This window comes from Oxyura jamaicensis, chromosome 1, assembly GCF_011077185.1.
Source record: "Oxyura jamaicensis isolate SHBP4307 breed ruddy duck chromosome 1, BPBGC_Ojam_1.0, whole genome shotgun sequence".
Classification (NCBI taxonomy): domain Eukaryota; kingdom Metazoa; phylum Chordata; class Aves; order Anseriformes; family Anatidae; genus Oxyura; species Oxyura jamaicensis.
Window position 1 is genome coordinate 147,575,612 of NC_048893.1, and position 24,098 is coordinate 147,599,709.

Here is a 24,098-nt window from a genome sequence, read left to right on the forward strand (position 1 = left end):
GGGGGGGGGGCAAGGGCACCGCTCCGCTGCCCCCGGCCCCTGCCCGTTACCTGCGCGCGCTGCGCGGCGCCTCCCCGCGGCGGCGGAGCGGGAACGAGCGCGCGCCGGAAACGGACGCGGCGCGCGATGGCGGGCGGAGGGAGGGAGGCGCCTCGCTTCGGTGCCGCTCCTCAGTGTCTCCCCCCCCGCTGCTCCCTCATGGTCTCGCCCGGCGGGCCGGGCCTTGCGGGGGGATGCGGGGGAAGGCGGGAGGGAAAGGCAACAGGGAAGGAGCGTGGGGGGAGAAAGGCGGTGTTACCTGCGTGGTGGCTGCGCGTGTGGAGAGGCGGGGCTGTGTGGGAGGGGAGCGGTCTCACAAACCGGGGAGCCGGGTCTCGGTGTCTGTGGGGCCGCAGGGAGAGCAGCGCAGCACCAGCGCAGCGACGATGCCTCAGGAAAACCGTGTGAGGAGACAAAAGATTGTTTCAGAAAGCAGCGTCTAGAGGTGCAGGAAATATTTTCTGCCTCATCCTTGCAGTTATATTTTCAACATCAGCAAATACAGAAGACATGAGTGGAGCGCTTTGGCGCTGGCACAGTTATTTTAAATGTATTTATATTAAAATAATCAGATTTGTAACATTAAATAATCATTTATATGGCTTGCTGTAGTTATTCTAGAATTTAAGAAAAAAAAAAAAAAAAAGTCTAAAACTTAAAGTGTCCTGCTGGCAGAAGATTCAGCACCAGTACAGCATAGTGCCCTCAAACCCGTGCCCTCAAACCCATGTCCTAATCCAAGCAAGTTTCTGTGAACAGTGCTTCAAATAATGGAAAGAAGAATTAAATCTCCTCAAAACTCCTCAAAAAATCTCCTCAAACGGTGGAGTTGTTTGGTAGTTTTCAATGATGAGGTTGAGCAAAGCAGCAAAAGTCCTGCAGTGCTCGTTGGCAGGGCCAAGTTTGCCATCCCGTGGATATAAAAACGACAAGCCCTATATCAAGTTCAGGATTTTATGTGGCTTCATCCTAAAGCACCCTTCCTCTCGGATGGAGAACAGAACCCCTCCTGTCTTTGCCAGCTGGAAGCCTGTTGAGCCTTCGTCGGCCAACAGCCTTTGAAGTAATTAAACAATTCTGCCTCCAAAGCATTTTTCGCTGAGCCAAATTACAAGCATTAGGATGGCAACAATGTTGGCGTTGCCAGCCGGAACTAAAATTAGGTTGCATGATTTATTTTACAGCTTGTTTGGGTGCTGACAAATAGTGCCAAATCTGTACACAGACTCCCCGAGCTGTATTTATGTGAGGGAAGAAAAACTGGAGGAGAAAGACAGGAGGGTTGAAATGTGTCGCCTTTATTTCATTGCTGTTGCGTTTTCCTTCATGTGTCAGTGCCCCCCTACTAGGAAGAGCTAGTACACACTTGGATTTCTACAGCTATGAAGTTTATTTTTAAGCAAAAACATCTTTAAAGTTCTATTAAAGGAGACTAGTTTGCTTCAAACAGCAAAGCATGAGCTGAGAAGGAGTGTGATTTCACTCTGTAAAATACATCCAGAAAGTAAAGATGGGGGAGAGAGAGGAGCTAAAGGATCACAGATATAAAATATGGCCTGCATAAATTTTTAGATTTGAAATTGGAAGTCTTCTAACTTCCAGACTAATGGAATGCAGTCCTAAAAAATCATGCCAATAAGAACAGCAGGAGGCAAGAAAATAGATTTTAAAAAGTTGGAACTTGACAGTTTTTTAAGGCATTTTGTGATGAGGTTGCTCGTTGGAAAAGAATAAATTTATGGGCCCACTTGGCCCTTGCTCAGCCTGTGATTTTCTCAAAGCAATTGATTTCTTGTGTGCTTCTTATATTTGCAGTATTTAAAAATTCAAAATCTCTTCAAAATTCAAGATTCCTTGATAATGATGTTCAATGTTTTTGTATTGTTTGCCTTAACAAGAGAAAAACAGCAAAAAGGAAAACTCTAAGTATCTTGTGGAATTGAAGTTCTCCCACAAAGAAGCTTTAATTTTGAGGTTTCCATAGCTATATGACAAAGAAAAGCATTTGGGTATGTGTACATACGCATTTAAGAACAGTGTCACTGTCTGACGCTTTCTGCATTTGCTCTTCTGTGCAATAAGAGTTGCGGTGCTTTCACTCTGGAAATAGCCATGATCAGTTTCAAGAAACTGCGGGTTCATTTTAAACCTCTGTCCCTCAAGCCTCATTTCAAGCCTTATAAAAAAAAAAAAAAACATCTCTGATAGACTAAATACTCTGGTATTTTCCATGGTGTCCTCCTAATTTGGAAATCCAGATCTTCCTGGTTCAATGTTTCTTAAGAAATTTTCATAAGAAAAATCCTGATACTATCAGATGAGAGAAATATGACAAGCCCTCTCCATTTAGCTTTTAGCAAACCTGTGGATCCAGGTCCTAGGAGGATGTAATTAGCAGTCAGGTGAACAGTACACACTACACCCACAATGCTGATGAAACCCAAGCGGTCGTGCAGGCACCACCACAATCTCATTTGTTCCACATGCACCTGCCTGTGCCTCATTACTGCGTTATGAAGCACTGGACAGCTGCCGAGGACTTTCCCTAGCATGGCTGTCTTTGTCCACGCAGGATGTACGCAGGTCCCATGCCTGGACGTTTGGTGCCTCACCAGCACTCGCAGCTCTGCAGTGCCATCCCACCAACACATACCTTGTGTAATGCGCCAGCTCGTCCACCCAGAGCATTTTCTATTTCTTCTCTGCAGTTCAGGGTCTTTGGTCGTCTTTGAACTTCCTTTAAGCCAATCCTGAAGGTTTCTGATGCAAGAGAGGCTCCAGGATTTGCACAGAGATGCAAAAACAGCTCTTCAGTCTGGACTTCTTTCCACCTCTCCTGTGTGTTATATCCCTTATCAGAAATGGTGATTCAGTCTAGTTTTCATAGTTTCATCCCACTTTTAAAAAACAAACAACAATAACGAAACATATTTATATATATATATAATCGTTCAGAAAAGCAGAACTTTATAGCCAAATTCAGACATCACAGAAAAAATAAAAATCTAGAAACACATAGATGCATAATTGCTGTTTGTCCATCTTAAATTGCCTTGTCTTGCTTGCTTTTTGATAACCTAGAAATTCCAGAGTTTCTGGAGTGAATGCTAAAATATGGAAATGCTGAATGGTTAGTAGGCACAAAAACAGCATATTTATGATGTGCACTGCTTCAGTGAATTCAGGACCATGATCTCAGTCACAGGATGCTGCGTGGGGAGGATTTTACACATTTATTCTCCTGACCATAAACTCATTTCTCACACTGCTGTTACACACACGGTGCCAAGCAATGAGGGGACTTCAAATTGTTACATGGCCGCACTATAAAAACAAAAACAAACAAAAACAAACAAACAAACAAACAAACTAAAAACAGGGACCAAGCGCCAGCTTTGCCAAGCTTCTTTCCACTGAGGTGGTGGTCCAGTGGTCCAGGGGGCTCAGGGGCTTTGGGCCAACGGCCAGCAACGGCCGCCAACGGCCAGCAACGGCCGCCAACGGCCATTGCTGAAGGGACTACATCTCCCAGCAGCGCCGCGGCCGCGGGAAGTGCGGCACCGCCCGCCCCTCGGGCAGCCGCCGGTGCCCGCTCCGCTCCGCTCGACCCAGTCGCTGCGGGGATGGCGCGGTGAGGGGCTGAGGAAGGTCCCGGCGGCTTTGTCCCGGTCGCGGCTGAGCCGCCGCCGCCTTGCCCGGCGGTGTCCCCCCGCGGGGGGAGGCGCCGTCAATGCGTAGCCTGTGGCTGCTCGGCTTCGCGCTGGGGGTCGCCGCGGCGGGCGGCGCGGCGGGCGGCGGGGGCCGGGTGAGCGCGGAGCGCAGCGCCGTGTGGGGGCCCGGGCTGCGGGCGGCCGCCGTCCTGCCCGCCCGCTACTTCTACGTGCAGGCCCTGGACGCGCAGGGCCGCAGGTAAGGACCGCGGCGGCCCCCTCCTGCACTTGCAGGGCGATGGGACGGTGAAAGGTGGTGGTCTTTGCTAGCGTGCGATGTCCGCCTCCCCGCTCCCGGTAGGGAGGACTTTCTGCTTGCCCTTCGCCAGGCTTTGTCACCCCAGAACAGCCGAGGGGATGTGCGGCTTGCCTCCAGTTAGGCAGCTTCTTTAGGATTTGCTGAACTACCTCCACCTTTCAGCAAGCAACTTACTCGGAGTTTCTTGTAGAAAGGGAAATTACTGGTACTGAAGGCTCCCTGTGTGGCTTTTCTTGCACAACACCTAGAAGAAACCAGTTAGTCTCTTTATAGATACCTGAAGGGAGGCTGTAGTGAGGTGGGGGTTGGTCTATTCTCCCACGTGCCTGGTGACAGGACGAGGGGGAATGGGCTAAAGTTGTGCCAGGGGAGGTTTAGGGTGGATATTAGGAAGAACTTCTTTACTGAACGGGTTGTTAGGCAGTGGAATAGGCTGCCCAGGGAAGTGGTGGAGTCACCATCCCTGGAGGTCTTTAAAAGACGTTTAGATGTAGAGCTTAGGGATATGGTTTATTGGAGGACTTGTTAGTGTTAGGTCAGAGGTTGGACTCGGTGATCTTGGAGGTCTCTTCCAACCTAGGTGATTCTGTGATTCTGTAATTATCAAATACTGTGCAATGGAAGGAGAAGAAAATAATCTGAAAATGACAAACAGGCGTTTGGTCTAATCAACAATGTATGATTTCTTCTTCTTTGTCAAATACTTAACAGTAACTCTATTTAATTTATGATATATCTGCTTGAGTGTCCCACTTGTTTCGGCTGTCAGGAATATCAGCATTTCAAACAGGTAGGCACCAGATCAGTAGAGTCATTTAGAGTGTATTCTTTAGACTTTTAGGTAAACTTTGTAGGAATTAAATAGGTAAACTTAGTTTTTACAAGAAACTCATGACTTTCAATGTCAACAGCATGCCTTCTCATTTCTTCCCTCATCAGGTTTGCGTGGCTTTAGTCAGGTATCCTTAGAGGAATGGACTCCATGTTATCCATTATTCATATCCTGTGGTAATTTCTCCAGGGTTAGGGAGCATTTCTCACTTCCTAGGTCCAGGTAGATGCCTCAGCCACATCTCAATCCAGTGTTATGGTGCAACAAGGTCTCCACATCTCTTCTGCAGTTTCCTACAGGAAAGAAATCCTGACCTTACAAGTATTTAGGATGTGCTTGGAGTGCGCCAACCAAGTTGTCCAGATTAGATGCACTGTGGCACCTGCAAGTCTGGCAGTTGCCAGTTCAGCTTATCTTGGGCAGTAAATATTTCCTTTACTTTCTGACAGCTCTCCAGTACGTCTGGACAAGTATACATTGAATTACGTGATCCTGCTATAATATTTTTTCCTACCAAAACATGAGCATTTGTAATAACCTCTCCCCACACACACTTTTTTTTTGAGCTACCATAAAGACTAAAGACTACAAACATTATTAGAAGATTAACTTCAATCTTCACTCCCCTAAGTAGTACCTGGGAAATAAACTGGAAATATTTTGCTTCCATGTATGTAAAATAACACTATTAGTAAGCTTGTAACATGACGCTTGTTACAATTTGTTGTTGTTTTTATATATATATCCACCAACAATAACATGCAGTTATGTGCATGCTCTCTACCTGCCCATCATTACACTTGGGAGCTCCAAGTATAAATAACCAAGAGCCCCTCTGGATTTTTAAGGGTGCTCTGCTCCCAAATAGTCAAAGCAAATACTCTGAAACACTGTTCAACATATAGGACACCAAGGACACCAATTTTCAAGGTGTGTTCATGAATATCTGAGTGGAAATGCCTTGATACCTAGTGCTTTTAAGAGCACGAGACATTTTAGGTAACCTGACAAAATTCTGTTTGGGAACATCATGCCTGCCTTGTGAACATTAGGGTGTGCTCATGAAGACCTAGCATGGCTTAGTAAAGTCATTGGAAATCTGTTATATTTCAAATGAATGGATAAAACTAAAAAAAAAAAACATTTGTGTGCTTACTTTTTAATTCAGCTCCCACTTATTCTCTGTGTAGGTTCACTTCATCACCTGGTGAAAATACGTTCCAGGTGAAGATCACTGCTCCTGATGAACAGTTCACTCGGGTTGGTGTGCAAGTATTAGACAGGAAAGATGGTTCCTTCATTGTGAGATACAGGATGTATGCAAGCTACAAAAACCTGAAGATAGAAGTCAAAACCAGAGATAAACATGTCGCAAAGTCTCCATATATTTTAAAAGGTAAGAAGCAGCACTATGCACAAAACTCACAGCTTTTTGTCAGAAAGCATATCCTACAGTGTTTTCAGGAGTAGTGTAGTTTCCTGCAGGACCTCAGTAGTTCTCTGGAAATGCTGAGCACCTTCAGATCCTGTGGAATTACAGACTATTTCTAAGTGTCCTGCAGGTACTATTCAGTATAGTAAAAAGGAGTTAAGTGCTATGAAGCTAATGCCAAGCAAGTACATGTAGAGGGCTTGCACAGAAGCTGATGTAGCTTGGTGTGATGACATTGGACTCAAAAAAACCAAACAAACAAAATACCACCACCAGAAAAAATCTTGTTTGTTTAGAGTGGCTGAAGGTTTGGCCCTAGACAGAATGCTCAGTGCTTGACCCTCTTTTGTGATCTCAGTAGCTTAATAGTGTGACTCATTAAAATAATGATTGCATTCCTTATAGGACCAGTTTACCATGAAAACTGTGACTGCCCTCAGGAGGAGAGCAGCGCATGGCTGGAAGAGATGAACTGCCCTCAGGTCATTCCACAGATTCAGAGAGACCTAGCAAATTTTCCCATTGTTGATCCAGATAAGATTGCAAAAGAAATCCCACAGAGGTTTGGACAAAGACAGAGCTTGTGTCATTACACCATCAAAGATAATGAGGTACAGTATGGGTTGATCTGAAGTCCATATGGGGATTTGGTGGCAAGTGATACAATTTGGCCTCTTGGCTATTCCAGCTGCAAGGCTTCTTGCTGTGTGTTCTTTGAGAACCTTCTTTGGCTGGCTTCTCCTTGAAATTGAATACTTTGCAGTTTGTGTATGAGCTCAGTAATGCCTGTCTTGCTTTGTAAACGGCTTTTTGTCCATGTTATAACTGAAGCAATTGCAGCACAGTGAAGGCACATTCCTTTCCAAGCAATCAATATGAGTGTTTGGACCAGAATCAAGCCTCCTAAATGCTTGCTCAGTTCTCTGTTCTCTCAGTAGTATTGCTGTGGAGTGTCACCATCTTCTAATTGTGACATGCATCAGTGGAACTACATTGTGCCTAAGGGCGAGGTGAAGAAGTACCACTTAGCTCCACTGAGGATCAGAGCAATAATTCTCTGCAATAAAACTGTACTGACTTTAGTAGAGTTTCATATGGAAATGAGAACAATGGAACACAACAGAAAGAGGCAAACGATTTCTGTTTCCATGAGACAGATCTAAAATGTCTACAAATGCAAGCAAAGCTTGTCTCCCTCCACCCCTTTCCTGTCATGAATGAGATTTCTAAAGCTTCCCAACTGATTCATAAATTTATAGACAAAGACATACAATCTGACTAGTTACTGAGTTATTAAAAAACTTGAAATCGTATCAGTCATTCTCTGATATGAAAACACCAGACCAATAAACTATTTGGGTTATTTTCAGGTTTATATAAAGACGTATGGGGAACACGTTGGCTTCAGAATTTTCATGGATGCTATACTTCTTTCTTTGACAAGAAAAGTGAGTACATCTTTGAAGTCATTTATTCTGTGTCCTAACTTAAAGAAGCCTGGACTTAACAAATATGCCTCAGTGTATTTGTTGCTATTTCTGTTAAAAAGCTGTTCTTGTTCTTTCATTTGTAATGGAAAGATGAGGTGGATTTTTCTTGTTCGAAGTTGGGATGTTCTGGAATGCTATTTGATGTGTATATGGAGTGTCATTGTTTACCAGGACTTTGTAGGAGAGCTTGATAGAATTGGACAGAATGTATTTTATTTATTTATTTCCTGAAGGCTAAATAAATCATCCTGTAGCACCTAATAGGCAATTCTGTCTCTGCTGAAAAGAAGTGGGGAATTTATATCTTTCTTCATTAAATTCCCTATGTTACAAACAAGGTACAAAGGGTTGAGAGAGCACCAGAAGCCCAACAGGTGGCTTTTGAGGGAACTGTCTGGATGTACAAGCAAAAAGCACTGCACAGACTTCTAGGGAACCTCTGGAAAAAAAAGACATTATGCAAATAGTGACAGAATATAGCAGAGCTGAAGTTTCAGCACACAGAAGTGTGATTATTATGTAAAGAGAGTAGCAGCAGAAATATTAAGATATCCAAGTTAGGCAATATCTATTTTTTACTGTGAAAAGATGAAGCATTTGTCTTTGAAAAAAAGAAGAGATAGGAGCTACTAAAGTATGGAGTTGTTCACTTAAAAAGAATCATTAAAAATCTATTCAAAAATAATAAACACATTTTTGTATGCATCTGAAAGATAATTCAATTGGTATGAAATACCATGGGTTTATCATCCAAAAATCAAGTTATATAGCAAGGTTCCTTCTATAACAGGATAATAGGCTTCTTATGTCAGGGATCTTAATTTTGGTTAGGCTTTTGAGGGTAGGTCTCACAAGTTTCTCACAACCAAAATAAGAGCACTTTGTCTAGAACAAAACTTCTAGTCTAGTTTTAGTCAAGAAGAAACTGCTGTAAGCTGCTTGGAAAACCTTGCTTAAAGAGTAGTTGCCAATATTTCCAGAGAGGTAAAAGGTGTAACAAATGTATTCTTTGTCTTGGGTTCAGTCCCCATTTAGTAACCTAGTTACGTTTTAACTCAGTGATGGAATAAAGAATGTGCTTAGTGAACATTTAGACAACAAAAATAAAAACATGAAAGCCTCTCACAGAACAGTATCAGGATTATAATTACCAAGAGTAACTGTATGGAAAAAAAAAAAAAAAAAGATAAAGTGACAAAGGTGGGATAATACACAAAATGAATCATATAGTTAGAGCACTTATTTAAAATAGGGAGTGGGTGGCTATTTCTGCAGAAAGTATGAAGGTTATAGCATCACAAATTTAAAAGGAGTCAACGGTGGCATGCTGTTGGAAAAAAAAATAACAATAAATACGTGAAAGAAATGTGAAGTTACTTTTCCACTATACCCAGGATTAGTGATGGCTCAGTTATGCCACTGTGTCTAGCTTTGGGCATCATGCTTCAAAAAGGATTGTTCAATTATTCACATTACATGGGAAAGTAGTAAGAGAGGCCAGGCATACAGTCATATAAGTGGGGGTTATTTTGTGTAACGGAGTCTAAGGGAAGACATAAATGTAGCTTCTATTATATTAAAGGTTGCTCTATGGAAGTTGGAAGTAAGCCTTTCTCTCTCAGCAGCATTAGACAAGAAATAACAGAATAAATTCTATCAGAGGGATTTAGATTAAGCGTTAGATCTGCTAGCTACAAAGGCAGAATCTGTTTGCAGTTTTAGAAAACACAATTTTAGAAACAGTTTTAGAAAACACAATTAGCCTCATCCTCATTAAGAATCGTCACAGGAATTTCTGTTAGATAGTGTCATTGAGAGACAATAGATCTGTTGGGTTGGCTGTCACTGCGATGTAGATAAAATACAATGTATTTTACATTGTACATTATTGTATTTTATACATTGTATTTCCTTTGTCCATTATAACCATTAGATGGCACTGTACAAGTAAAGTTAAGTGCTGAAGATCAGATGTAGCCAAACCCCCCCCTTTGAAAGGAAGGGACGAAATTAAACCTTTTCTGTGAAGACCAAAGTTACTGCTCTGGCTCTGTCTTTAGAATCTCTGGATGTCTCTGCCAAAGGTTTTCCTAAATCATCAGGTTAGAGAAATATATCTTCAACCATTTAGGAGGGTGTTTGATATTCAGCAAATGGAACCTGAGGGAATGGAGTCAAGATGCAACAGGGGAGGTTCAGGCTGGATATCATGAAAAGCTTCTTCACCAAGAGGGTGGTCGTGCACTGGAACAGACTCCCCAGGGATGTAGTCATGGCATCAAGCCTGTCACAGTTTGAGAAGTGTTTGGACTATGCTCTTAGTCATATGGCTTGAATTTTTGGGTAGACCTATGTGGTGCCAGGAGTTAGACTCAATGATCCTCGTGGGTCCCTTCCAACTTGGGATATTCTATGATTCTATGAAATCATTAATTTCTATCTTTGTCTATGAATTAAATTAGAAACTTAATGAAAACCTATTTGGGCCACGGAAGAATCCTGAAATGGTTGACTGACCAGCCATTCAGATTTGAAGAGTAAGGGGGTTTGAGAGGAGAAATGCTTAAATATGGTGAGGAGTCAGCAATAGGCTTTAAATATTTTTACATGTATATGCATATTTTAATTTGAGAATTATTAACATGTTCAGAAGTGTTCTTTCTTCAGAGAAGGTAATTTTCAATACAGTCAACAAGGTGGTCCAACTTACCTTGGAATTACACAGTTGCTTACTTAGGTCCCAGTGCTAGCCTGGAACAAGGACTGTATGGCCAATCATCTAAAGTATAACAAGCAACCGTCCCCTAAACTGGGAGAGAGACCTCCTAGGTGATTTTGTGACATTCTTATGAATAAATAATCTTACAGAGTAAGAGTATTTTTAACGTGTTTATAACTTTACGTATTACAGGTACATTGAGTATTACTACAAAACAGGCTTTTTTTTCTCTTAGTGATGTTCTCATATTGCAAGTTTCCACCAAAAGAATGCTGCTTCGTATTGAAATGCGTTTGTGCCTCTTTTGGTTCTGTTTAGGTGAAAATGCCAGATGTAGAATTTTTTGTTAACTTGGGGGACTGGCCTCTGGAGAAAAAGAAACCTCCGCAGAACCTGCACCCTATTTTCTCATGGTGTGGGTCCAGTGAGTCAAAAGACATTGTTATGCCAACATACGACTTAACAGACTCAGTTCTGGAGACTATGGGACGGTAAGAGAACTCTTAATTTTTTCATAAAGTTCATAGTAAATATTCTTCCAAAAAGGTATTTATGTTATCAGTACATTAACTTTTATTTATTCATTGAGACATTGGCACACTATAGGTAAGCAATAATTATGTAATTGGCATCTTAGCATGAACCGATTTGTACATTCTATAACATCTATGTTACATGCATGAAAATATGCTCCACTATTTTATTTCAAAAATCAGAATTTATCTAAATGCAGTCAGGTCACTGAAAACAGCACATGGAGTGAATGCTACAAGGGTAGGTGTTTTGTTTGTGTGTTTTGCCTCATTCCGATGAACGTGTTGACAGCTGGCCAGGACTCTCTCTTCCCGAGCTTCCTAGAACATTTAAAGGTCTTTGAAGTCAGAGTGCTCAGCTGAGGACCTTCCATTTCCCGCTTTGATTACTAGTACCTGGCCTCTGTAACAACCCTGCTGCTGTCTTGGAACACCACAAATTTGGCTTCTAAGATATCTCCATTACTCATTTTGAACCCACATATCATTACACTGAATTGTGGTCACGTTTCTAGCCTTTATTATCAAGACTTTTCCTAAATTTATTCCGCTTACCCACAGTTTCTGTGCTTTTAATTCAGCAGGTTTTTTGAGGAACTAAATTATGCTGTTACGCCACTTACATTCCAACCTTGCTTTGGACTATTCATGGCTACCTCATCACCATTATCAATTATTCCTGTACCCTGCATCACCCATCTGCTTGGCAGCCACACCCACTTCTAGCTTCTCTTTACATGACAGCTGATAGATCCTCTTTCCACACACAATGCTGTGTTGCCACAGATCTGTGGATTTGACATTCCCTCTTTTTATCATTGTAAAAAATAGTGATATGATACATATACGGGTATAATCGTGACTCACCTTCATCTTTGGTATTTTCCTATTAGTACTATAAATTATTTCAAGTAATCACACTTAAATTAAACCAAATCATATGTAAAAAAAACTCCAGTGGGCATCACAATTAAATCACTTCTTTCTCCTGAAGGGTTAGTCTGGATATGATGTCAGTTCAAGCAAACACTGGCCCATCATGGGAAGACAAGAATACCACGGCGTTCTGGAGAGGACGTGACAGCCGCAAAGAGAGGCTTGAACTTGTAAAGCTCAGTAGAAAATACCCGGAGATCATAGATGCTGCTTTCACAAACTTTTTTTTTTTTAAACATGATGAAAGCCTCTATGGCCCCATTGTTAAGCACATTTCATTTTTTGACTTTTTTAAGGTAAGCCACTAGTCATTTATATTTTGTAGAACTAGGTTATCAGTGTTTTCCATTATCAAATAACTTTGTATATATTATATATAATGACGTGATTTTGGTTTTCCAGCACAGCAATGACAAGCATGAATAGGCTTCTCTCCGCTGGGACTAACTGCTGCGTAGCTCTTAGATGGAGAATGATGATGTTTGATTTACATCTAAAGGTTCTGCAGAACCTAGTGTAACCTAGTAACTCCAAGTTCCTTTTTATTTCTTTTTCCTGGTTCAGTCATCAGGACTACTAACATAACTAACATAGTGGGAAATCAGTGGATGAAGTGGCACATCAACCTTCACATCCCAGGATGAGCGTCTAAGAATTTCCGGAGAACTTAACTGATGAAGAGGGCACCTGTGTACCCTGCACTGTGATGAATTCCAAACTAAATAACAAAAGCTACTTAAAAATTGATGCTTGCCTAGCCAATCCGACATTTCTCAATATCGGCAAGTCAGTAATACCGGTGCCCTCAGAATAACATGATCTAACCAGGCTACTTGGGTCTTGTTTGTTAATAACCTCTGGTTGTTTTTTTCCCCAGTATAAATATCAAATTAACATTGATGGCACAGTGGCAGCATATAGATTGCCTTATCTACTAGCAGGAAACAGTGTTGTGCTAAAGCAAGACTCCATCTACTACGAGCATTTTTATAACGAGCTGCAGCCATGGAAACACTATATTCCATTTAAAAGTGACCTGAGCGATCTACTAGAAAAACTACAGTGGGCAAAAGAGCACGATGAAGAGGTAAATACACATTTGGCAATGTTTCTTGACAAATAAGGGAGCAAAAAGTGCATTTCTTTAAAATAACATCTGTTGTTTCCTTCTGAGAGGACTTCAGAATGAGCGTCATCAACTGCATAAATAGAAGCAGTTTTTAAGGGTACATAATGCTGCCCTTTGCTTGGAAATTTTGAAGTCTATTTTCCTAAGAATGCCTTACTTTTACGATCAGTAATGTTTAAGTTCCTAATCCCCTCCATGTATCAGTAAGAGATTTATGTTACTATTTTATGGACAATGGAGTGTGGGGACATGTAAACACTAGATAAAAATAAATGATGAATTATCCTAAACTATCAACACTCTAGAATCAATAGTAGAATCCTGAAATAGCTACAATTTTAAGAGATTTTTTTTTTTTCTTTGACAGGCCAAAAATATTGCAAAATATGGACAAGAATTTGCAAGAAACAATCTCATGGGAGATCACATCTTTTGTTACTACTTCAAACTTTTCCAGGTTAGTGTATTTTTAACTTTTACTCCCACCAAAAAGAGAAATCCCATAGAGAGGATTCAGGGCAACACAGCTGCTGGAAATTAGCCAACCCAGCAGTTGAAGCCACAAAGCAAGTGGCAGCAATTAGGAAATTCAGTTGGTTTATAAACAATGCATGCTGTTGTTTCATGTGAAACCCCTTAAGACTCTGAGGGCAGTTTGAGAGAAGCAATCAGATCCATAGATCTTAACTTAATCTGCAAGAATACATTGCTTACAATGATCAAAGAACTCCTCATCAGACACACACCCTGTGAACCACAGCTGAAAATATCTCTGCATTAGCACCAGGATATCGGAACACCAGTGAGGCACCCAGAGGGGCTCCTGTCAACAGTTGGGTGTCTGCTTACCCTTTCTGTGGCATAGCATGGACGGAGTAGCAGACTGTGTAGTTCTGGAGTTTTTACAGAATTATTCAGCTGAGTTGTTGCAGAATTTACAACATAACAAGTTTATGAATTAACACCACCTTCCTTTTTTAAAACTAGGAATACGCCAGATTGCAAGTGAGCGAGCCAAAAATCAGAGATGGCATGGAGAAAGTGCAGCAGCCTGATGATGACCTCTTTCCGTGTACTTGCCACAGAAAAAAGGTATAATATATATGGTGTTAAATGTAAAATGCTGGATGTCTGCAGTTTGTATTCAGCCAAATTGGAAAAACCATTGCACGATGCCACATGTTCTGTCACCAGACTACTAGTGGCTTAAAAACATTTCTTAGTGTGTTTGCAGGACTAGGCAATTGAAAATTGAGTTTCCAATTAACTGAAAAATGTTTCTTCTTTCTCAATTACAGACCAAAGATGAACTTTGACAGAAAGAAATAAAATCTTTTTTTTTTGAATATTTACCTACATTCAGAATCACTTCTTCAGGACAGAAGGAAACCTTAAATTAAACCTTAAACGGTTATTTTGAAGTTTATCATGATCTGCATACAGAAGACAACCAACCATTGCCTGTTTCCTTTTTATCATGGAGCAGTCACAGAGCCTTGTTCAAAACAGGTTTTATAGCTTTTTTTAAAAAAATAAAAACAATGTTTCTATCAGCTATTTGTTACTGTCCTGAGATACTTTTCAAATGCAGATACTTTTTACTCACACAGGGTGGTTAGGATACTGAGTCTAGCATGTTCTGCAAAAACAGCCAGACAAGAATTGTAAACGTGCTCCCCAGCATGCTTGTCAAAAGGAATCATTCTCAGACTATAATTTTGTTCCTTATGAGACAGTCAATATTCTCACAGTGATGTGGGGTTTGTATTCTTTAACCTGAAGGAAAAATACAACCCTATTGGACACTTATCTTAAATAAAAACTCATTTTTCACAGATGCTTTGTCTGTGAAACTCAGTCCCTTTGGAAATATAGAAAGAATTTAGTGGCTCTGAGCAGTGACTATTGAAAATAAACCAATCATTCTTTTACAATTTGATTCTGCTCTTAAAATACCTATTTTCCACTGGTATTAAGTAACTCAGCTGCTGAACATATCATCATCATCATCACAAAATGCTACACTGGTAGATGTAAAGTCAACTCTAAATTTGTCACATTCTAAAGTTTGAACACACCTGCCCAGTCAAAAGTGAGAATTTATTTTCTCTGTAAAACAGTCAATTTAAAATCTGTATGGCTATTTTATTTATGTGCCTTTTGAAATTGGCTGAGCGTCTAGAGGTGTCCCATGCTTATTAAACAACACTACTGATGGGCAATCAGCATTCTTGAGGCACCTTGTGAGAAATGACAATATTTTATCTGATATTTAACTTTCATCTGCCTATTATTTTTACTATAGTAAAAGCAAGCCTAAAGAATAGTTTGTTCAATCACTTTATAAGCAGTATAATTTTACTACAACAACCTAGTCATGAATAGAGTTTTACAGTACAGCACCAAAACAAAACTAGCAGATGCAATCATCTGACCAGATCCTCAGAGAAATCCTCCGAGCTCACCACAGCTGACTCAGTGCATTTAAGCAGCTCTGCACTGCCACACACAGCAGTCACTCCCCAGAACCACCTCCAGGCTAGAACGGGGAACTGATCACACTGCAGCAGTGAACTGCAAGCCGTAACAATGCAGAACAACCAGAGGTGGCTGTAGGGAACTCTTGGCAGCAGGGATGAGCCTACTGTCCCAGAAGACAACACCAAGGTGTTTGTCTCAGGACCAACTGGCCGTTTCAACTCAGGTCATCACTCAGCTGATACGTGCTGATCATTGGCTGAAGGCAATTAGCCCGCTGCTATAACCTGGTTATACCCACAGGTCGCTCAGTCCATAATGGGGAAGACAACACCTGCAGGCACCTATGAAGTATTTTAGAATCATAGAATCATTAGGGTTGGAGGAGACCTTCAAGGTCATCTGGTCCAATCTTATCCAATCTACTCCCATCACAGTTCATGTAGCACAGCAGAATGCCCCAATAGGGCACACCAAGGTACCAGCAGTAAAACCCGCACTGTCCATCCCTGGGGGATATGCGCACAGAATTCTACAGATCAGTAGGTTTTAAGTTCAAACAGGGATAGCATCAGTAATAGACTCAGAAATAAAAACACATCTGAAGATTTGGTGTCCAAATAATATTTGAATATACTGGAAAAAAAAGCCAAAAACTATTTACTTGGTAATGCAGGGCATTAAGTGTTGCATATAGTTTTTGCATGGAAATACTAAAAACAATGCTGCCTAGACACTGAATATTTGATGTTTCCCATCTTTCTTTTAAAATGTTTTTTATTGTTTTGCATATTTTTTCCATTCATAAAAATAGTTTTATTTACCTTTACCCTTAGACTTCTAAAATACTTCTTTTCAAAAATGCATGCCACAAACTGATTTGTTGCATTTAGGAAAAAGCTGACTGAAGATACTACCTTCACCTCTGAAAGTCATTTGTGCTCCAGTTCAATATTCTCTCTAAGCCAAGAAAAAACTTGTGCGTTTATTTCTTCCATGACATCATCTTCTGCTCGTCCTTTAACTGCCATCCCATGGTTTGCTTTATCAATCCAATGGATTTTTTTAGGGGCTTTCATTTTGCTTGCCACACCTTCTAACAATTGCTATGGAGAAAATAAGAATGGGAAAGTTAGAGAATTAGCTGCTGCAAGTTGTAGAACACAGATGTATCTCACTTTGCCTATGCAACACATAATAGGAAGTTTTTAAAAACCAAATGGATTAGCACTTACATTAAAAAGACAGTGACAGAAAAGATGCGATAATACTATGTTCATTAATAGGATTTGCTCAAAGGCTAGCCTTTATTGTCAGTCACTCACTCAAACACTGACAGTAGAAATGCAGAACTTCACAACATTGGGAAGGCTCCCTCCCCACACAAAGACAAAATGAGCTCCTACTGCCGGGGGGGGGTACAGCAATGAAATGGCAGAGCTTAACTCAGATGTGTCTACAGTGCCGGAGTATCAGCACAACCCCCTGGAGACTAGATCTCTGTTCAGCTGTGTCAGAAGTGGAACCAGCTCAGAAGGGCTTAAAGATTTCTCCTGTTAGGAGAGCACTCCAAGTATTTGCTGGTTACTAACCACACTAATTTCAATGGCAACTCCTCGTGAAAGTGTTCTGACTCCTTAGAAACTGTCCAAGCATGGAAAATGGTAATTATGTACCATCCCAAACTGAAGCCAGACGGTTCAAGAACAACAGATAATTGCTATGCAAGACAACAAAGTAGAAAAACATATTCTGATCACTGCACACCTGTTCTTCATGTCAACAAAAAGCAGATGATCAAACAGGATCCAGGCACGTGAAAAAGCAAAATAAATCAGCCCATGTTTCCCTAAATCTGATGAAGTTTCCTACCCAAATCTTCCTTCAGAAGAATTATATTCATATTTACATTCATATTTAGGGAAGGCTATTAATCAAAGTCACTGCTGTGGATACCGATCCAAACACCACTCAGACTCATTCCTACTCCTCCATGCTGCCCTTTGACAGAAGGATTTACGAAGATACTCACAAAGATACTCACTTTTTCACACATCTCATCTGCTGATCCCGAGACAAACAGCACCGGACACCTGATAAATAATAAATCTTCATCCCGGAGCTTAGACTGCAGTTTTGGTCGATGCAGTGGGTAAGATAAACACACTAGACCTTGAATGAAGTCATCATCATCATCATCCTGGCTGAGCTGACGTATCACAGAGGCAGCAGCTCGTGAGCCCATGGAACGGCCTTTCTCCCATGTTAAAATAAAGGAAAAAAGTATAACCACAATCACCTCACCTGCATTCTTAGTGTAAACAACTCCTAAATATGTTCATATGGATTGTTTTTAAGTGTACAAGTAGTACAAAATGCTAGGTATACTTTTACTTATCCACTCCATGAAAATTATTAATTATAATTTTAACATTTTTCTGCTAAAATAATTTTATAGTTACAGTATGCTTCCACATACCCAGTTGAAAAAGAAAAAAGAGAAACTGACAGGGATCCTTTGCAGTACTGGAAGGACCAAGAGCTCATCCTACTGGGGGGGTTGAGGGAGGGGGAGAGAGGACAGGTCCTGCACTGCAGATCCCTGCAATTCCAAACAGACCCTCAGAATTTGAAACAATGCAATTAATTAACTTATATCTGTTCTTTCATGCAGCCTTAATCTGCTCACAGTAAAAAACATTCTAAGCTCCTTATTCCCAAACAAATCCAGCAACTGTTTATGTACACATAAAATTTCAGCTTAAAAGTAGAAGGGGAAAAAAAGAGTGAACATGCAGCATGAGGTTGGTTAGTAACAGTGAGGAGATATCGAAACGCCTCCTCAAAGCAGCATGAGCTGACAATGCTCTATAATTGAGTGTTAGAAGTAGTTGATTCCAGTGGGATTAACATGCCTCAGGGCAGATCTGGTTTCGCTTAGTCGGACAACATTTTAAGCTTCCAGTATCAAGTTGTTCCTAGACACCCCCATCTATTTCCCTTTTCACGTAACGTAACTGATTTTCTATTGGCCACTAGGCTTATGTGCCAAAACCCGCCTAGGCAAAATGGCTGTTTATCAGAAACCAGAATTCAAGACTTCTAGTTAAAGAGTGCAATAGGACTATCAGAGAACTTGTGCCCTGTCACAAGCCAAGCAGGTTTTCTCCCAAAGTCAGACCCAAAACATGGTCTATTGCTCTTTCCTTCATCCTTCTAAAAGATCTACAGCACCAAGAGGACAACAAATAGATCCAGATGCTTCCAAAATAATTCTGTGAACACGTCAGGCTAGGTAGTTTGACTTGCGATCCAAGAAGGAGAGCTGAGTTATACACCCACCTGGCTCATCCCCCAGATACACAGCTTGTAGGATTCCGCTCCAGGTTGGGACACCCAAATGCAGATCTGTAAATGAGCTTGGCACCCATGTTCTCATTGCAATCCGTGGGCTTCTAGTCAATTTATGAAGATCAGAGAGCATTCAACACTCTGGAGAAGACCTATAGCTGAATTGCTCTCACGAAGGCAGTAATGACCGGTGGGATTTTTTTCAGCTTGATCCCATATGGGACAGTGCACTTTTAGTGCCTATTACCAACTGAAACCTGTCATCCACATCTTTCACTTCTTACCAAAGGAGGACAGACTACAAAAAATGGAGTAATTACAAATTGCTATTATCACAGCCAGAATGACAGGGAAAAGAGTAAGTAATAAAAACAGTACCTGCAAGGAAGACACCTGAAAGTTTATAATCATCAGAAAGCTTTAAGTATTCCTGAAGAAATAAGAAAAGAGAGAAACATTACAAGTCAGAACTGCGACAGCTGAGAGGCGGAGGATTTTTTTTTGTAGCTGCTAACCACACCATTGGAAGCTCTTTCAGAACTGCAGATTAAACAAAGACCACATACGTAAGAGTTGCTTTTTTTTTTTCCCCCACACAAATCGTCTCATTATATTTTGCAGCAAAAACGTAATAAAGAAAATTTCACATTAGTTCTCAGCACATCTAAAATTTCAGACACCACCAATGTTTAAGTGATTACTGTGTATCAACTTAGTTATAGTAACAGACCATGCATACACTCAGCCCATCAAAATACTGAATAAGTTAGTACAAACATCCTTCACTGAGATTTGAGGTCACGTATTTCCAACAAAAAAACAAAAAGACACAGTCAGTTATGTCTGACGGAACAGATAAAATTAAGCAACAACTTCTTCAGTTTTAGGAGGTAACTAATTAGATGCTATCTTAATAGAGGCCTTTAAATCACCTTTACACAGGAGAACATTAATGTAAGCTCACTGACAACACTGTGTTTCTTCAAAAAAAGAATGGAAAACAGACCCACATTAAAGCTACCAAATCCTGACTTAAAAGTAACATGGATATAATAAAAACACAGTATCGTGCGTATGAATTCCTTAAGACCTCAGCCTGATGAAAAGTGCTCAAGTTACCTTTTCCATTTCGATTCCTTCCTGCACGTTCCAGAACAAAAAGAGACTAAGCGGAAATTACTATAGCAAAACATTGTTCATTTTAACAAAATCTAGGTATAGAGGAATATTTTAAATACTGTAGCAGCAGAAATAGATAAACACAAGCATATAACAAAGTGATTTTGAAATCAAAGCCCATTTATATTCTAGGGCTCTCCTATACTACACCCAATCTCTTTTGCCTCAGATCTTCCTGCATCCCAGACCCCTACATTCTCCCTAAGGTCTTATTCTCTCGGCCTCAGACCTTGACATTCAGCACAGTCCGCACCTCAGCTTCCTTCCTCTGAAAACCCCATGTAACCCTTATTCCCCTTTTCCTCACCAAGCCTTCCCAGAACACCGAGCTCTCATTTTCACCCCAACTGAATTTTTTCATTTTTCCCAGCTATAAATTTCCCAGTAGAACATCCATGCTCTCTTCAAATCCTTTCCTCAAACTTTTACTTCTCTCCCTGAATTCAGGGCCACACATTTACTGCAACCATTCTAGCTATTGCCTATACAAGAATTGTTCCTGCTCTTTTTGCGTATGGACACCACTCCATTTAGCTAATCATCACTTCTAATTTTCTCATTGTTTCTTGACTAATCTCTGCTGGTAATATAGGAAATCCAGAAGCAGACAGAAGATAAATATATATGTTAAATCCTACACATCCATGGATATAAGCTTTAGCAAAATTTGGTCTCTTCTTACCACAACTGCTTTGTAGGCTTTAGTCCTATAAGCAATGTTAAGGCCTTTACAAGTAAACCGCAGGCACAGAATTCCATAGGATGCAAGATAGGTTGCCAAAGAAACTAAGTGAGGGAAATTCATATCTCCTCCAGCTCCATGGGTAAGAATCACTCCGTATCTTAACTTCTTCTTTGGAACAGAAAAGACGGCATCAAGGTATTTGTTTCCAAAAGGTATTTTCACTTGAACCTAGAAGTGAAACAGAAAAAAAATGTAAGAAGAAGATAAAACTTTCCAGGCTGCACATTATGATGAAGAAAATGAAACAGAGGAAAAAAAAAAATCACGAGTCCCATTCTATTCCCTGTTTAAGAGTACTAAGCGAGCAATTACCTCTGGCTCAAAGATCTTCCAAGCAATAATGAGCTAGTTACCTTACCACTCCTGGTTTTCTCCATTAAAAAAATAAAGTATCCCTAACTTCAAATGATGCTTCAAGGCACAGAGTGAACTGCTTCTTCCATTCTCTATATGCCTATTTGAGAGCTAACTGCCATAATTGACTTGAATATTAAGTCTTTTACAATAAGAAATGCTAACTTTTCTACAAGAAGATCTAAAAATAAATGAGATTAACTGTTTAAGTGCAGGGTATACAGCGCTAAGAGAACTCTGCCCCAGCAGCAACTGTTTAATTCTGTAGATGTAGTATCCACGTACAAACATGATTACATAGGGAAAAGACTGAAAGAGTATTATGAAAAATAGTTCTGAATACAGTAGTTTTACATATTACAGGCAACTATAGGAAAATAACACAGGAATGACTTTTTTCATTAAGAATTCAATAATAACTGGTGATGAATACCACAGTATTTAATACATTCTTATAACTGAATTTCTAAGATGAACCTAGGCACTTACATCTTAACTAGCAGTCAAATCCACAGAAATACAAAACACGAAGATACATCCCAGCAAGTATTTCCAAATTACAAGGCAGTAACCACTCACCAGAGTGGTGGCATGCCTATAGTCACAGGCTGATTTTTCCCCAGGAACAGGAGAGACAGCACAGATGCAAGACAAAATCAGCATCACATTGGCAGAAGGCCCCCAGTCACGACAGACACTTGGACAAGCTGAATGAGACACGAGGCCAGCTGATGTTGAGCTGATTAAAAGGGGACTGGAGTGCACATGTGCCACCATACATGCTAAAGCTCTTGAAAGCAAAGGAAAACAACCCAGGGCTGGGATGGAAGGTCTGTTTCACACCACCACATCTCAAGGAACATGCCAAGTCAAGCAGAATTAGGCTGGTCACCACCCATGCTTCAAATTTCACCTACAATGGCAGAGGTAGCAGCACACATCTCAGCTTATGAGGATCATAAGGAGGGAAATGCAGTTGCCATGAACTCTAAATTTCTAAATGTAAAATAGGCACATAAAGCAAAATAGGTTGTTGCTGTGCCTTCAGCCACAGCTGTTAAATCACATCGAGCACTCTGCAGCCTTCCTAATGAAATTATTTTGCCTCCTTGGAGTACAAAGATACCACCGCCCCCATAGGGAACTCGGGCATGTGCAGACTAAGTGACTTTTCCAACAATACATGGTAAGGCTGTGGCTACGGAGCTGAGACCAGACCTTACAAGCGCTTTGCTGGCCTACTACAGCTAGGTTTTCTACTACTTTGTGGTTTCCTTCAAAGTCAGCAATAAGTAAAAACAAGTGAATGAAATTTTAGACTCCGGTACAAGTGTAAAAGCATTTTCCAATGCCTGTATGAATGCAAAGATGCCACGTAGTAAACACAGTGCTGTCTGAAATACTTTGACTTTCTCTTCTGTGAATACTTGCAGAACTTAAAAGTACAAACCAAATCTTGCCAGGAATTGCTCTGAGTTTCTTCTCAAGCCAACACCCTGCAGTTAACGGATAGCATCTTGAAAAAACGATAACAAATACCCAAACTGCTGCATGCCCTCACAGCTCTTGCACTGCGGACAGCTCAACCGCTGGCAAAGCTTTCTCCCTCCTTTTCCTGGCCACAAACCAGACCCACCGCCGCCGGCCGAGGGCCTCCCAGCGCCGGAGCGGAGGAAGATGAGGAGGAAGGAGGCCGGCCATACCTCTGCGTGCCCGCTCATTGCCCCTCAGGGGCGGTGGCCCCGAGCTGCAGGCAGAGGGGCGCCCAGGCGGGGTGGGAGGCCGAGTTCCGTCCCCTCAGCCGCCGGCCCCGGGCCGTTACCTCAGCCCAACGGCCGCACACCTCACCGCAACGGTGTCAGGCGGCAGCTGCGCATGCGCGCGCGAGGCAGTCCTCCGAGTGATCCCGCCCCCCCACCCCAGGACCCTGGTTGAGTGACAGCCCCTCTGACCCATCGCCGTCCAGGCGCGCGGCTCTGCGCTGCTCGATTGGCCCGCATCTGGGCAAGGCCCCGCCCTGCAGCTCTGGTGCCAGCTCGCAGCCTTCCCCTGTGCTCTGCTTTGTCGTGTGATTAAACACAAAACAAAATAAAACAAACCAGTTACGTACAGTAAACACAGCTTTTGGGTGATGGACCATAAGCACGGACATTCTAACACAATGTTTGCAGTATTTATATGTTGGAAGTTTCACAGGTCATAGAATCACAGAACCATTAGGGTTGGAAAAGCCCTCCAAGATCACCTGCTCCAACCACCCCCCTACCACCAGTGTCACCCACGGAACCATGTCCCTAAGCACCACGTCCAACCTTTCCTTGAACACCCCCAGGGACGGTAACTCCACCACCTCCCTGGGCAACCCGTCCCAACGCCTGACTGCTCTTTCTGAGAAGAAATGTCTCCTCATTTCCTACCTGAACCTCCCCTGGCACAACTCGAGGCCATTCCTTCTAGTCCTATCACTGGTTACCTGTGAGAAGAGACCAACCCCCAGCACCCAGATATGCTCCAAGATGTTTTCACACATTCTCTGTCAAGTTAGAGACCGTTGATCTGTCTGCTGCCATTACCGGTGTATAACATGCATGCTATCCATGTATAAAGTGCAGCTAAGTTAGGACACCCTATTGCTCGCTGATTCAAGGCACCATCCCAAACTGAACTGGGCTTTTTCCACATTCACGTTCTGGAAGACAAAACGTGCTCTGCCCTGTGTGCTGAGTATGTCACTGTCACACTGCTGGCTGGATTTCATCCAACACCAATCCAAACCTTCAGGCCCTATGAGAAGTTCAGCTGTCACCAAGCTGGAAAAGGCAGGGAGCCTTCGTCGCCTAAACTTCTACCCAAGAAGTGCCTAAAACACAAAGCAAGAACAAGATGTGGAAACATAAAACTGAAGGAAAGCC

The 24,098-nt window shown here is 41.6% G+C and overlaps 3 protein-coding genes across 6 annotated transcripts in view; 1 reads left to right on the forward strand and 2 right to left on the reverse strand.

Moving 5' to 3' along the window:
- BIVM (basic, immunoglobulin-like variable motif containing) overlaps positions 1-320 on the reverse strand; it is a 14,773-nt gene extending 14,453 nt beyond the window's left edge. The window contains exon 1 of one of the 3 annotated variants that reach the window (XM_035318500.1): positions 299-320. The gene's annotated coding sequence lies outside the window, so the exon portion shown is untranslated. Of the gene's footprint in view, positions 1-50; positions 141-298 lie in introns of those variants that run through there. The other 2 variants (XM_035318507.1, XM_035318477.1) reach the window with 2 other exon arrangements.
- A 3,282-nt stretch (positions 321-3,602) lies between these two features.
- POGLUT2 (protein O-glucosyltransferase 2) lies at positions 3,603-14,636 on the forward strand. Its single transcript, XM_035318517.1, has 10 exons — positions 3,603-3,948; positions 6,031-6,236; positions 6,678-6,883; positions 7,643-7,720; positions 10,800-10,972; positions 12,009-12,246; positions 12,828-13,037; positions 13,447-13,536; positions 14,067-14,171; positions 14,378-14,636. The coding sequence occupies exons 1-10, from the start codon at positions 3,770-3,772 to the stop codon at positions 14,393-14,395; spliced, it is 1,503 nt and encodes a 500-aa protein (XP_035174408.1). The 5' UTR covers positions 3,603-3,769; the 3' UTR covers positions 14,396-14,636.
- TEX30 (testis expressed 30) lies at positions 14,609-23,093 on the reverse strand. Of its 2 annotated transcripts, none has more exons than XM_035318568.1 (5): positions 23,009-23,093; positions 20,770-21,000; positions 19,287-19,338; positions 17,602-17,810; positions 14,609-16,663 (listed from the first exon to the last, which is right to left on the reverse strand). In XM_035318568.1, the coding sequence occupies exons 2-5, from the start codon at positions 20,890-20,892 to the stop codon at positions 16,490-16,492; spliced, it is 558 nt and encodes a 185-aa protein (XP_035174459.1). In that variant the 5' UTR covers positions 20,893-21,000; positions 23,009-23,093; the 3' UTR covers positions 14,609-16,489. The 2 variants fall into 2 exon arrangements, with proteins under 2 accessions (XP_035174459.1, XP_035174453.1); XM_035318562.1 differs by lacking the exon at positions 23,009-23,093 and adding an exon at positions 22,890-22,973.
- Positions 23,094-24,098: the final 1,005 nt, after the last annotated feature.

Bases quoted from the DNA above. Each gene is read 5' to 3' on its own strand.
- POGLUT2 (XM_035318517.1), top strand. From the start codon at position 3,770: ATGCGTAGCCTGTGGCTGCTCGGCTTCGCGCTGGGGGTCGCCGCGGCG. The intron at 10,973-12,008 runs GTAAGAGAACTC...TTTCTCCTGAAG, and splicing joins GTTCTGGAGACTATGGGACG to GGTTAGTCTGGATATGATGT. The intron at 13,038-13,446 runs GTAAATACACAT...TTTCTTTGACAG, and splicing joins CAAAAGAGCACGATGAAGAG to GCCAAAAATATTGCAAAATA.
- TEX30 (XM_035318562.1), bottom strand. The intron at 19,339-20,769 runs GTAAGAAGAGAC...TTATTTCTTCAG, and splicing joins AAGCCTACAAAGCAGTTGTG to GAATACTTAAAGCTTTCTGA. The intron at 16,664-17,601 runs GTGAGTATCTTT...TTTTCTCCATAG, and splicing joins CAGATGAGATGTGTGAAAAA to CAATTGTTAGAAGGTGTGGC.